The sequence below is a fragment of the Euwallacea similis genome, chromosome 30 (genome assembly GCF_039881205.1).
Source record: "Euwallacea similis isolate ESF13 chromosome 30, ESF131.1, whole genome shotgun sequence".
In the NCBI taxonomy this organism is placed as follows: Eukaryota; Metazoa; Arthropoda; class Insecta; order Coleoptera; family Curculionidae; genus Euwallacea; species Euwallacea similis.
The window spans coordinates 333650-348239 of NC_089638.1; the positions used below are offsets into that span (position 1 = coordinate 333650).

General features: G+C 32.3%; 2 protein-coding genes across 6 annotated transcripts in view; both read left to right on the forward strand.

The window, feature by feature from the left end:
* LOC136417865 (cytochrome b5 reductase 4) overlaps positions 1-8961 on the forward strand; it is a 134281-nt gene extending 125320 nt beyond the window's left edge. For 4 of the 5 annotated variants that reach the window (XM_066403715.1, XM_066403717.1, XM_066403716.1 and 1 more), the window contains 6 exons: positions 56-282; positions 7343-7483; positions 7977-8139; positions 8196-8285; positions 8338-8464; positions 8556-8961. In XM_066403715.1, the coding sequence (XP_066259812.1) occupies positions 56-282; positions 7343-7483; positions 7977-8139; positions 8196-8285; positions 8338-8464; positions 8556-8663 (856 nt within the window). In that variant the 3' untranslated portion in view covers positions 8664-8961. Of the gene's footprint in view, positions 1-55; positions 283-7342; positions 7484-7976; positions 8140-8184; positions 8286-8337; positions 8465-8555 lie in introns of those variants that run through there. The other variant, XM_066403719.1, reaches the window with a different exon arrangement.
* Positions 8962-11887: 2926 nt separating this feature from the next.
* Positions 11888-13273, forward strand: LOC136417786 (serine protease inhibitor I/II-like). The gene is made up of 3 exons (XM_066403594.1): positions 11888-12047; positions 12741-12857; positions 13071-13273. Exons 1-3 carry the CDS (start codon positions 11987-11989, stop codon positions 13229-13231), a joined length of 339 nt encoding a protein of 112 aa, XP_066259691.1. The 5' UTR covers positions 11888-11986; the 3' UTR covers positions 13232-13273.
* Positions 13274-14590: the final 1317 nt, after the last annotated feature.

A 14590-nucleotide genomic window follows, 5' to 3' on the forward strand; every position in this document is an offset into this window, starting at 1 on the left:
CACCTTATGTCTTAAATATTTACCTATTAGAAATCCGAATGTTCTTCTTTTTAAGGAAATGTATTGGTGTGATATGGGACACTTACGGTGTTCTCCAACAACAAGCAAAATCAGTCGGAAGTGGTAGTTTAGGGTCTCCGAAACAGTATAAATCCACTTACGTTATAAACAAAAAGTCGCAAGTCAATTACAACACTTGGATGTTCAGCTTACACAGGAAGGACAAACAAAAGGTTATAATGCCCATAGGCAGACATTTTAGGATTTATGGAGTAGTAGATGGTAAGCGATACATCGATTTACCTGGTATTTAGATGAGAAATAAAAATAACTAAAATTAAGAAAAACAGTATCTATGTTTTTTTCGGGATTCGGGTATTTTCATCAGAAATCAATTGATGTGAACTTAGAAATGGTCATCTAATTAAACGTATAAAATTCACAGAAATCAAATAAACTGTTCTATAAGAAAGATCTATGTGAAATCAAAGTTCTTATGAACAAGCGAAACGCTCTCATAGCGCTGTGACGTCACAAAGCGATATGCTGGATTTTAACCAAATAGTGCGACCCCCCAATAAATTGAACATTATTGGAGATATTTAGATTTTACCGGTCTACATTATCTCTCTGATACCTAATTATTCGTTAAATTGTTTCTACTAAAAATGGGAAATTATTATGCTACTTCTCATTCCCTATTCAATTCTGAACATGTTTGATAAACCTGCGGGATGTCTGAAAATGATAATATATGTATTACAATGTGTCTTACAACGCATCGTGGCAAGATATATGTGAGCTTTCATAAAGAAAATGATAGAGGGTTTAGTTTATTAATTTGTTTTAACGTGAGTATGAAAAAAAATGATGGAAGGTTTCTAAGTGTGGGAAAAATGATGAAATTTTATTTATTAATTCTTTCCAACATAACAACATATGCTTAGGGGTAGCTATGATGTATTGTGTTGAGGGACATTCCTTTCTTGATTCTTGAAAGTAAAGTAGTGTTCCACAGGCTTATACGTGTTTTATTTTATTTTTTTTAAAACCTAATCTGATATCAGAAGTGAGATTGACTCGCGAAAAGTGCCCCAATGTATTGATAATTATTTGTGCAAAAGAAAGTTATTAGTTTTGTGTGTTCGTTTTGTGTGCTGAATAAGTTCTTCAAGAAGGAAGAGTTGACCAATGTTTTAACGGTTATTCTTCGCGGAATATAACAACAGTCTCAACAAGCCGAGCCTGTGCTGCAAAGGTTGCCTGTATTAGTGGACATTCCGACCTTCGATCCCTCAAGGAACGATGTGGGGGCAAATGGGTGGTGTGATGACGTGCAAGCATTGGCAACCACTTTTAGCTGGACCGACTTCGAACGGTTGGACTAGTTTTCGAGCGGAAATTTGTCAGCTCTATTCTGTGCGAAAAAATCTGAGTGAGCGTTTACGTAAAGCAAGTTTGTACAAGGTTAATTTGTATAATTTGACAAGTTACTGCGAGTTTACCGTTTTAGCTAGGAAAAAGTTTTTATTTAAAAGTTTTATACATATATTGACGTATATTTTGATAACATGATATTGGAAAAAACAAATGAACATCAGAACCCAAAAAATTCTATCAACGTTAAGTTTCTTTTAATAAGGCTCCCTATATATGTATATGTATATTAATGTATATTTGTATTCCACCAATTTTTCTCTATTTAAAAGTATATGGTATATGTATGTCAAAGTTTGCTCCAGTAGTTTTCGATATATTTCAATTGAGAAGACGCGGTACGTCTCTACGGCCCAATGATAGACAGATCCGAGGCAGCCATGAACGATGGGTTAAAATGCGTTAAAATCTTTAAAATAAAATAAAAGTTTTTCAGTATCAACGCCATATCGATCTATGATCAAACATTTTCTCAAACTAATCAAGGTAACAAAAAAAAAGAAACAAAAATAATCACAAATGTTCAATGCGACCACCATTATTGTTTATATACTTCATATAATCTGTATTAAGTTTCAAAATTGTATTTGTAATAAAACCAGAATTTACTTCATTTAAATTTTGTATGCACTGTTCAATTTTATCTCTTATTTAATTTAAGTTTGGATTAGTATCGTTATGAAGTTCAGTTTTTAAATAGTCCCATAAAAAAACTCTCCTTCGGTGTAATGGCTATTTGGAGGCCACAGAGTAGTTCCTGCTTTGCCTATCCACACTTCTTAGCAACTGTTTAAATTATTTCTTACTTCTGCTATATTGTGCGGAGGTGCTCCGACTTGGTGCCAATTTAAATTGTAGTACTCTATCAGAGGAAATGCTTCTAACTCATTTTCTATGTTCTTTTGCAAGAATTGTATCTTGTCCTTGTATCAAAGCACCTTCATAAAACACTGGGCCAAAGTCTCTGTTTCGGTGGATACCACACCGAACGTTGAAGTACGACTTTGATATAGTATCTCCCTAACACAACGAAGATTTTCATTTGCCCAAATATGAGTACTTTTTCTGTTATAAATACCAGCAATTGTAAAAGATACTTCGTCGGTCCATAGTATCTTCTCAAAAATCCCCGAGTCTTCACTTCTTAAATGCAATATTCTAAACGCCGTATTCTGTGATTATGTGTTAGTTTCTGAACAGACATTGTTTTGTAAGAATGGTAGTGGTTGTAGGATTTAGATGACTATCCTCATATCATCTCGTAATGCTCAGTGGTAAATAGGGGTTCATGAAGGACGCCCGCGTGAGGAATTAACTGCTCAGTCGTGATGGATTTTTAACGTATTTATTTTAACAAGTAACGAAGATAACAACTAAGACAGTGACAACAAAAATTCCCGAAGGATACCAAGTGCGCCCGTTTCGATCACTTACCAAGGGTGTTCTGCCCTCTTGTTCTATATCACCATTGCCTGTCTCCCTGATCCTTGGTCATCTGCACTCCATGTGCAGCACACATGTTTCCTAGCCGTTGTCCACTTGTAAACGGTACAAGTGGACCCATGTGTCTCCTTTCCAACAAAGGGTATTCTTTCTCTTGGCCGTGATTTACAACGGGAGATGGGCAATGATTTACAACATGCAAGAAGTCCGAACAGTGGTATTTATGGAAAACCGAAACGATTTTTCCTTGACTTATATAGAAATATTTTGAAGAATTTACTGTAGAATCACTTGGCCTTTTTATTAAAAAAATATATTTTTGGTTTTTTTTAGCTTAAGGAACAACACGAAGGAAAGATTTTTTTACCTTGGAAATACAAGGTGTTTTTGAACGTAGTGCCATAAATTCAACTACGTATTCTAGGTTTCCAAATATGACGAACATGTATCAAAAGGCGCTTCGTTTTCGATATATAGAATGTAAAAGGTTGGTTTCCAATTACGGTTTTTTATTAATACCTTCGAAATGTTTTGAGATTAAGTAATGAAATTTTGTACTTTATTATAATTTTTTGTGTTCTTTCTGAATCTCTATAAAGAAATTGCCACATTTTTCCAGGGGCGGGTAATACAGGTGCTGATGTAGTATTAATACCGAAATAAATCTAATAAAGTAAAATTAGTTGTTTCTTTAAGTTATTTCTTTCTTTTACGTTTAAACCAAAAATGTAAACAAATAAAAATGTGTTATTTTTATTTATTTCCAACAACGTGTGAGAATAAGGTATTTTTAAATCAAATTTCACCAAACATTTCAGTAAATCATAAGCAAAAGGGAAACTAAACTTCGTTGATTACATCGCCGTCTATCATGAATCGAAAAAATGATCCAGACAAATATCTACATATTTTTTGCCGTAGAATTCGAATCTGCAATAAAAAATAGGGGATGCCATTTAAGAGATTAAAGTTACCCCCGTGCCACCCACAAGGAGGAGCAGAGGGACATTAATTTTAGCATCAATGTATTTCCCCCGCGGAATAATTAAATTTTCATAATAGACATTTTTTTCGTAGAGAGCTTTTTATTCGAGATATTGTGATATCTCAAGTTAAATATTACACCCTGTATAAAGCATCTTTCAATATAATAAAATGAACCTTGAAAGGGCAGAGGAAGCTCAGGAGGCAAACAAGCATACTTGGCTCGAGCTGCATTAACATTTTTATTATTTTTGTAAGCTAAACGAAAAACTTCGAACTTTTCCTCTCCGTTAAGTATTACTTTTTTTTGATAATTGAACAATAGGTAATGAATGAGTTAAAATTTCGCATAAAAGTAGCAAATGCTTGACATATATTTTTTTGAAAAGGGAAAAATTGGCGGAACCCAAATATTCATTAATGTGTAGGGAGTCCCGTTGAAAAACTTAACTTTGATAGATTTTTTCGGATTCTGATGTTCATTTGTTTTTTTTTAATATAACGTCATAAAAATATACGTCAATATATTTAAAATTTTTACATAGACAACTTTTTCCTAGCTAAAACTATAAACTCGCAGTAACTTTTCAAATTAACCCTGTGTACTTGTTAAGGACTTTAGGTGATTGTTTTTGGTGTAGTTTGTTTAGTTAATTTATTCGTACTTTCACCCCTTAAGTTACGCCCATGTATATCGATACTTAGAGGATTCCATCTGGGTGCCAGACAACCGTACCCATCATGCCATATCGAAGGGCTCTTTAGGGTTGGGAAATGCGCTAGTTGTCAAAATAAACTTTCTAAATTGAACCATTGGCGAGATCTGTAATTCGACTAGTCTGTAATACTCCAATAAAAGCGACTTGTATAGATATTCACCCGATGGCGGCGATTTATGAAATCAGGCCCGACCATAGCTCGTAAGGGCTCCTGGTAGTGGTGCGCCCCTGATTGGAACTCCTCAGGTTCAGTACTTAAGGGATGAGCGAAGTGATTTTGCCCTCTTTGACCAGTGCTCGCTCTAGACATGTGATCGTAAATGTACATATGTAGTTCGTAATCTGCCCAGCTAAGTAAACCTCGCTACATACTTAGACCATCATTAAAAATCCGTTATTATTAAAATAAGTGAAAATTAATACAGTCCACTTTCGTAAAACAAATTGTTGTTTTCGTGGCTTAGATTATCGATGGATTTTTAACAATACTAGTGAACAAGCAATGGGTTATTGCGAGTATGCAAGGAAGAAAATATCATTACTGACATTCTTAAATTTTAACTTAAGCGATGGTCAAATAATCGAGCTGGTTATTGGTGACATAACGGACACACATGTTAAAACAGCGACCGTTAATAACAATGTCGATTCTGTTGTGATATTACTCAATATACTTAATAACTATCAAGTTAATAAGCAAAACCATCAAGCTTAAGGAAGGGTCTTAAAACGGCCTTGTCCAAATCTATTTGAACAGAATGACGAAGAAAGAGTGTGATGTAATTGTAACAAACCTGGACATGTAAGCCGAAATTGTTGGGAATTGCGTAAATTAAATTACACTCCTGCTGCAAGTAATTCAGATCTAACGGAACTTAAGAAACATTGCGATATCTGCAAAAAAGTTGGGTATGTTTCTGAAAAATGTTTCTTTAAAAATAAAAGATAAGGTAACTCGTTAAAAATTTCAAAAATGGATTATTTCTATATATACTTAGTGATTGCTGCGTTAAGTTCAAAATACAGAACTTGACTGTAAGCTGCTTAGTCAATACTAGTGCCGAAAGTAGACCTGATCTCCGAAAGAGTCGCTGGTAAACTGCGTTGTGGTTTTGAACCAACTTTTGTTTTGCTAAAGGGTTTAAGTGGCAATCTGGTACCAACCTGTCAAAAGACGGCTTTGTTACTTGAAAAGAACGGTTTTGCATTTGATATTACTTTCTATATATTATTGAAAATTCAGTTACGAAATTAAACACGATATCGGCCAGGAATTTAATTATAGGAATGTTAAAATTCATATTGATTCATGCGGGACTAAAATTTATCTCGTGAAATGAAATCAAAACTACGTGATGGTCAACTGACTCATGATTATATTTGTCAAAATGATGTTTTGTTTAGGAAAATAAATCCGGGTCAAAATCCGCCAATCTACAGAAAAATTTGTTCCAAAGCGAAGCAGATTTGGATTGCCAAAAATATTCCATGATGAACAGTTTCACGTCGAACCGAGTAAGATATTTGCTAAAATAAAACATAATTTCTGCTTTCCACGAATCACTAGGTTTGTCAAAAAAATACTGTGCTCGATGCCTAAAATGCATTACGAACAAGAAACATACTGGATCCAAACAGGGACTATTACATCTCATCAATAAAATTTCAATTCGTTTTCTTACTATGCATTGCGAAAGTGTTGGTCCCTTCCCTACATTACCATAAAATTACAAACATGTTTTTCTTGTAATAGATGCCTTCACAAAATATTATTTTGGATTCCCTTATTTCAATTTTTTTGTTACTGTATGAAAAATTTTAATATCCCAATATTGAATTTTATTAAACTAACAACTAGTAACCTTGTAAATATTTCTTAATGCTTATTTTCTGGAAACATAAGTATCCGGTTAATTTTGCATCTCAGTGTAGATATTGCCAAACGACCGAGTAGAAATTAAAAATTTAGCTACTAATCGCAAAAGAATTGTCGCTAGCCACAGTGCGAATATGGCTAGACGAATTTGAAGAAGACAAAATTTAATTTGTCTGTCAATAATAAGTCTTAATATTGTTATATTTTATTAATTTATTATCTTTGCTTTTCTTTTGATATTTAGTGATGTATTTGTTATGTTATTATTATTAGTCGTTTTGCTCAACAGACGTCCACGTAAGCTTTATTAGTTGATGAAAACGTAGATTAAATAAGTGGCTCTATAAAAGTTAATAAAAAAGAAAAAAAATTGTTGAAAAACTGGCTCTTTGCGTGAAGTCGTGGGCATCTGAACGTTGAAACTACGTGCTCTTTGCAATGGTAATTAATATTTTGTAAATTGTTGAAAGACCTGCTCTTTGCGCTCAATCACGATCGTTGAAATAACGTGATCTTCGCAATATAAGATGACAATATTTTAATGCTGTAGATTACAGTAAAGGTAAAATTCGAGAACGAATTTTGTGTCAGGATTGGCCGTGTAAGTTTTTATAAAGGAAATAATAGAGGGTTTATTTATTAATTCTTTTTAATATAAACATATGTGTTCAGGGGTGGTTACGACCCATTCCTTTCTCGATTCTTGAAAGTAAAGCAGCGTTCCAGAGATTAACGTTTGTTTGATTTTTAAAAAATTTAACCCGACATACATATTTTACTATTTATAATAGCCCTTCCATAAAGCACAAAAATTCAGTGACCTCTTACATGAGACACCCTGTACACATTAATCATTCGCTGTCATTTATGCCAATTATTTTAGGCACAGAAATGTCCAGATCTTACACACCAGTGCCTGAAAGCGTATTTGATAGTTTCTTACCAAACCGAGCATCAATGAACCACAATATGGGTTTAGTAATAAAGCGCTATTCAGATGGAAAAATAAGCAGATTTATCACAGGTACAACTAACTGGATGATAAACTATTAGCTAAATCGACGCATAAAGCTAATTTTTACTATAACTTTAAAGATACGTGACTTGAAAATGTAAGAATACGTATATTCCCCCGCGGTTTTTGTTAAATTCTAACGGCAAGTTCAGAAAATGTTATTGAGTCTCAGAGCGCTCTTTAATTTGAACAAAAAGATCCATACAGGATGATTTACAACGTCCTGCATATTTTTCTAAATTTCCATGTTCGATTTACTGGTAAGTTAACATTTTGTTATCTTTTTTCATAAAATTAAATTTAAAAATTAGCATTATGCCTTGGTTAGCAGTTTAGTTTAGTTATTTTATTTACTTTCATTCTTCATCTCTTTTTTGTAATCAAATCTTATGTACAAACAAGAATATCCTAATCATTTTCCTTTTTTCCATCAATTTGTGTTAAACAAAATTTTCCGGTTAGAGAATTTTTAATTCTAACCCATAACATTTTTCCCCTTTAGATAAAAATGAAGAAGATGAGATAGAAATGAGTGATCCGCTAGGCCTATTCAACATGAAACTCCTCGAAAAACGGGAAACCTTCCTGATGTTGGCTGCTGGAACTGGCATAACGCCTATGCTCAACTTAATTATTTTTCTACTCGAAAGAAGAGTTAAAAAATGGTAAATCGTTATATCAAAAATAACAAGAATTTTTCATGAAAATAGCCCCTTTTTAGTCAGTTCATACGATTGCTTTTCTTCAATAGAACCGAGCAAGATATTTTGCTAAGCACTCAGCTAGAACAATTAGCGGAAGCGGATAAAAGGTAAAAGTAGGATTATCTTGTGGAAAAATAATAAGTAATAAATCTCATTTAGGATTAAAATTGATAACGTTTTATCGGAACCCTCGGATGACTGGAAAGGGCTTAAAGGCCACGTAAACGCCCAGTTAATTGAAAGTTGCTTACAGGAACATCTGCAGGACACTGGATATACGATAAGAGTACTTAAATTTTATTACTTAAAATAAAATTTTTAAAAAATAATAAAAATAGTGTGAATTGTATTGAAGTAAATTGATATTCATTTTTCAGAGTATTTATGGCTTTATTTGTGGACCGCCGAAATTTAACGAAAAATCCAAACAAGAACTGACTTCAGTCGGTTTAAACAAGGAACAGTTCCACACCTTTGGAGGATAGCAAAGAATATGTGAAAGTAGAATTCATAATTGCGTTGTAATCAAAAATCGTACACTCCTGATCCCAAAACTTCTCTGCGCAATATTTAATAAGTTAGATGACATATTATCAAGATTTCTACTCTAATAAAAGATGTGTTGCTAACTGTTCTATTTTTCTAACGGATTAGGGTTCGGTTATGGCTTGTATTGTTCTATTTAGTTGATGTATTGTTTTTCTTGGGATTTTTATCTATTGTTGCTTCCCAATGATAAACCTTCATTAAACAATGTAAAAAAATAATAAAAGTCTATTTTTATTTTCAATGTTTTATTTTTGATAAATTTGATTCAAATCATCAGTGCTATGAAACACAATAGATAAATATAAAGTAGTTGAAGAGAAAAGGACAAATAATTAGCTTAAGTGACTAACACTGAAAGGTTGGAGACTGAAAAACATGCAACTTAGATTCGAAAAATATAATTTTTCGTGCACTAAATAATTTAGAAGGGATACAGATCAAAGTGTAGATATTTAAACTTCGTGTTTGATTTATTCGATATTTCAAGAATGACGCGGTTCAGTCTGTAGCAGAACAGACAACGGTGTAAATATTACATATAAGTATACATACATATAACATAAGAATATAAGGTATTGACAGATCTATCAATGACTTATGGCTCATGCTCAATTATTGGCTTATACTGAAAAAAATAATTTTAACAAACAAGGAACAAAAATGAATCTAAGAAAGTGAAAACATATCAAACTAATGTATCCAATTAACTTAAATCAACAGATCAACAGGTATTATAATGAAATTTGAAAACCCGAATGAGAGGGAGAAAAGAGAAAAGGATATTACACGGAACATCTGATCTTCCCAGAAAATTGGTATCATCGAAATTACAAATTTCGGAGCAGCATTTTGTTGACCTTTAAATTACTTTGCAACTTTTTGTCAATTTAACCTACTCCTGATCTTCCATTTACGAGGTCTTCTTTAAATTTATGAAAAATAGGTTATTATACTGGTAGTCTGAAAATTGATAATTTCTTATATACATATTAAAATTTAACTAGGGATCATTTTGATAAATATGTTTATTATATGAATAAAAATAAATAAACCTTTACTTAATATCAAAAATCCTGGTAGGCCTATTCATGTTAAAAGCGAGATAAAAGGTGTAAATTTCCATTTACCTATACAGGATGATCCAATTTTATCGAACCAAATTTAAAATTTAGATTCTACTGATTAAAGTAAAGAAATTTAATTCTAAAAACTTTATTTCAGTTCTTCATCAAATCCAAAATATTTATGTTCAGAAAATGTCTAATTTCTCCACGTTGCTATTGTTTTTAAGAAGTTGCAAATAAGATTTTTGCTTATTTCAAAACATCATTTTTTACATCAATGTGATTTAATGAGTAAAGTATGATAATAAAACTTCTTGAAGTATTTGCTTTATTGAAATTTTCTCCTTCTAAACAAAAACAGGATTCTTATCAGACTGACTGGGAAAAGTTTTCGCTTCAAAAAATATTTATTATTTTACAGATTAATTTACAAACCAATTATTTTAGTTATGATTTGATATTGCTTGGTGTTGATTTATTCTTTTTGAAAACATTTTTAAAGTTCGAAATCAAAATGCCTCATGTGCACTTAGAAATATTACTTTATAAGAATATGCTGATATGCATTTTTATTACGGCCCTGCTCGGGGTATCGCTAAAGAAGCCTGAAGGTTGTACATAGCTGCATTTTCTCAAAGACGCCATCTCCTATGGTGAAGTTTTTGTAACGACTTCATAGCATTTTTAAAGAAACAGCATCGTTTAATATTATGAGAAGTCATCAGCTTCCTGTTGTGCCTCAACGAGATAACATTATCCTCAATCATTTCAACAATGATCCACGTACAAGTGTTAGACGAGCCTCTAAATGTGCTAAACGTTCGTCGGCAAACCATTAGACGAACTTTTAGAAGAGTATCCTTTTCATATATGCCCAGTGCATGAACTTTTAAATGGGAATCTTGAAAGACGTATTAGATTTTGCGTATGGTTTATTAATGCTGTTCAACTTGATAGACGATAATTGCAAATTATTTTGTGGACTGATGAAGTTACATTTACTCGAAGAGGTCTATTGAATATGTGCAATGAGCATGTATGATCACATGAAAATCTTTAGGCCACGCAAGAAGATCGCTTTCAACAACACTTCAATGTTAATATTTGGATTGGTCATTTTTTGTACCAAATCGACTTAATGGCGAATATTTATTACATTTCTTTTAAGAAGAGCTTTCTGTTCTTCTGAAAAATTTTATGTTAAATGTAAGACAGCATCATTGGTTTTAAATAGACGAGTGTCTTGCTCATCACAATCTACTCGTTCAAAACTGACTTAAACAACAATTACGCTGAGCGCCGAGTCTGAACAAATAGACCTGTAGCCTGGCCTGCTAGATCTCCGGAACTTATACTACTCGACTTGTTTTTGAGGAAAATTTTGAAAGCTCTGGTTTATAAAAATCTTCCTGAAACAAGAGATATAATATATATAATTGTATATAAATATATAATTGTTTCAATACGAGCGTCCTATCAACTAATAATACCATGTCAGATAGCAGCGGCAACGCGTTCACTACTTTAAAGTTGTTCAAATTACGTATCACACAATGGAGGCCTCTGAAGCGTTTCATTGGTAATTTAAGGTTACACTAGAGGCAAAACAAAAACATTAAAAATCGACAAAACCTGACGAAAAAAATTATGTGTTTTAAAATAAGGAAAAATCTTATTTGCAACTTTTTAAAAACAATTGCAGCGAGGACAAATTAGACATTTTTTGAACGTGAACATCTTGGAATTGGTGAAGAATTGAACTAAAGTTTATAGAATGAATTTTTTTTATGATGATTTATTGATGACTAATTAGTAGAATCTAAATTGTAAATTTGGCTGGATAAAACTGGGTCACTCTGTAGATTTGGATTCCAAATTTCTGATAAACCCAATATTCCCAAGATCTGCATTTATTTAACAGATATTTCCTTTAACCACAAACTGATGAGCACATGGTTCAAAATAAGCAGCACTCCGCTAGGAAAACACGATAAAATGCTACATTCTTAGCAGGACCACTGTGTAATCCAAATATTATGTTATTTATTTTAAAAAGCAGCTGTAATGATATTAGGCGATAAAAATATATTTAAGAAGCAACTTGGGATATATTCCATAACATTTTGCTACAAGTCGTTGACATTCAAATACATTCTGTTTCATATCAAAATATTTTTGAAAATAAAAATTTGAACATGGCGAGATTGGGCATATTTGTATGCCTGCTATTTGTGCTGGTGGTTTTTGCTCAATTAGGTAAGATAAAGTCGGTAAAAATATCGGTAAAGTACTCCTGCAAATTAACTGTCTCCGGAACTCACATTACAAGTTCTTCTCAAGTCGAATTATATCCAATCAAATTATCACTATTCTAAAAGAATGTTTTCCAAATTACACACTAACCAATTTCACCATGAATTGCACCGATATCCATGGGGTACAATAATTGGTCAATGGTAAGTTCAGATCTCTTTGCTATAAGAATCATAATTCTCTTCCCTTGGCCTTGCAAACATATTTCACTGCTCTCTTTTACAACTGAAAAATAATGTTGATTTGGATGTTTACAATTTTGCCTCAAAAAGAAACTCTATAGTTCCAATAACAATCAACTAGGACAAAATATGGATTCTTCCCAATGTTAGAATTTAATTGGCTATTTGCTGCAGACAACAACATTCATATGCAAAAAAATTTCAATAATATAAACGTCGATCTTCCATAAAAGATTTCTTACTTTGATTTACTTATTAGTAGTGTTATTATTACATAAAGAGATAAATTCGAATTGAATAACACTGGCATCGATTTAAAGTTCACGGGCATTTAGGTGATAATAAGAATTGACTCAAGGCTCAGTTCATTTAGTTTCATACACATATCTAGGAAATTATCGAGGATTTCTTATGAAAATAGTTACTAATTATTTGTAATATGTGTTTTGTGTAGCAAATGCTGAAGAATGTACTCCCGGGGCGACTAAGAAAGAAGACTGCAACAGTTGTAGTTGCATATCACCTGGAATATGGATTTGTACTAAAATTCAATGTCGGAATAAAAGAGAAGGTAATAACAATGTGATTTGGAATATTACTAGCAGCTTATTGAAGTGCTGGTATGTTTATCGGGCGCATAATTTCCACGGAAATCGAACAATAACGAGCATCTACTCCTGTTTCCAATTTGATGGAAATTCTATGTCCCCACAAAACTTACGACCACTACAATAATTTGCCTAAAAGGATTTTTTTAACAATTACAATACGTTTACAATTCCAGCTCAAACCGAGCCTTGTACCGAGGGTCAAACTACCTCTTTCGATAATGGTTGCAACACATGTACTTGTACCAACGGAATATGGGCTTGTACACAGAAACTTTGCCTTGCAGGTATTATACCGTCCTCAAGGGCATCTAAAGGAGAGAAGCAATTGAGTTAGGCAGAAAGTTAGTTAATAAATAAAGAATTATATAAAAATGCAGTGTGTTTGTCATTTACGCCAATTAAGCATCATATCTCAATGCCAAAAACCTAACTATATCCTACGTGTATCCAAAATGGCAAAAAGATGTTGAAGTAGGTACCTCCCTCAGTTTGAAAATTTTCAGATAAATTTCGTAATTTTTGAGGCGCCGTTTTTCTATTTAATGGAGTAATATGGATTCTTCATCGATCCTGGATACATCATTTGAGATCCAGGAGCCTTGGAAAATTTTTCAGGCTTTCATTTTACAGCACTTTCAAAATCGCAAAAATGGGTATTAACGTGACACTGTATTTAAGAAACCGAAAGAGATGTTGCAACTCCGATTATATAGGCTTACATTTTTTTACTTGTTGTTTAACGCAATTGCTGTAGCTAATGGCAAAAAGTGCGTAGAGCTATTTTTTTTAAATGGTTCGATTTTGTTTGAATATTAGAATAGAATTTTATTATGAATGACTTACTGGTTACATCTTGTATTTATTATTTTAAATTATACATTTTATGAATAGTTTATTTTACCACTCGTGTTCTCAAACTAACAATTCAATCATTTACTATGCTTTACAATTAAAAATTATATATGAATAATACAATAATACTATATGCAGGGTGAGTTGGAGATAAACCGCCATACGTAAATCATGCATAGGAAATTTGATTTTAAGCAAGAAAGTTCTAATAAAAATGTATCCACAAATGCTTGCCAAGAGCGCTACAGTTCTTCAAAGATGGCCGCCCGAAATTGATTTTTGCTCTGTGTTTCTAAAAGTATTTAAGATAAATGAATGAATTTGTGTGAAAAAATTAAACTAAATTAAGTGGTTTTTTCAAAGTTAAAATTGTTTTAAATTATTAATTAGACGCGTACAGGGGTTCTGTGAAGTTTAAGAATACTTTTATTTTAATTTTCAAAATCTTCTGTTCATTACTTTATGCTTCGCGAAAAAAGAAAGATTTCTTTCGGCCAAAGATAATCGAGCACAATCTCTATCACAAGCTGTTTTGAGGAAACATATTAGTAATAAAAAAAGTTTGGACAACAACAACTTTATTATCAAAAAATTAGAAAAAAAAAGAAGAAAATGCGCTGTCAGACAGCTAATTTTTAAAAATTCATTAAAACCCGATTTGATTTTTAATTATAAGCTGTTTAGTGGAAAAATAGTTGGCTTGCACAACAATTGAGGATTTCTTTGTCTTGACAGCTATTGATATATCAATTTATTAACTAAAATTTTAGTGCATTTTAGACTGCGCAATCATGTTAAATATTTACAATACAAATGAATACGCGAATGTTATGTTCGTTTA

Excerpts from the sequence above, each read along its gene's own strand:
- LOC136417786 (XM_066403594.1), top strand. The coding sequence starts at position 11,987 with ATGGCGAGATTGGGCATATTTGTATGCCTGCTATTTGTGCTGGTGGTT. Across the intron at positions 12,048-12,740 it reads GGTGGTTTTTGCTCAATTAG|CAAATGCTGAAGAATGTACT; the intron begins GTAAGATAAAGT and ends TGTTTTGTGTAG. Across the intron at positions 12,858-13,070 it reads ATGTCGGAATAAAAGAGAAG|CTCAAACCGAGCCTTGTACC; the intron begins GTAATAACAATG and ends TTACAATTCCAG.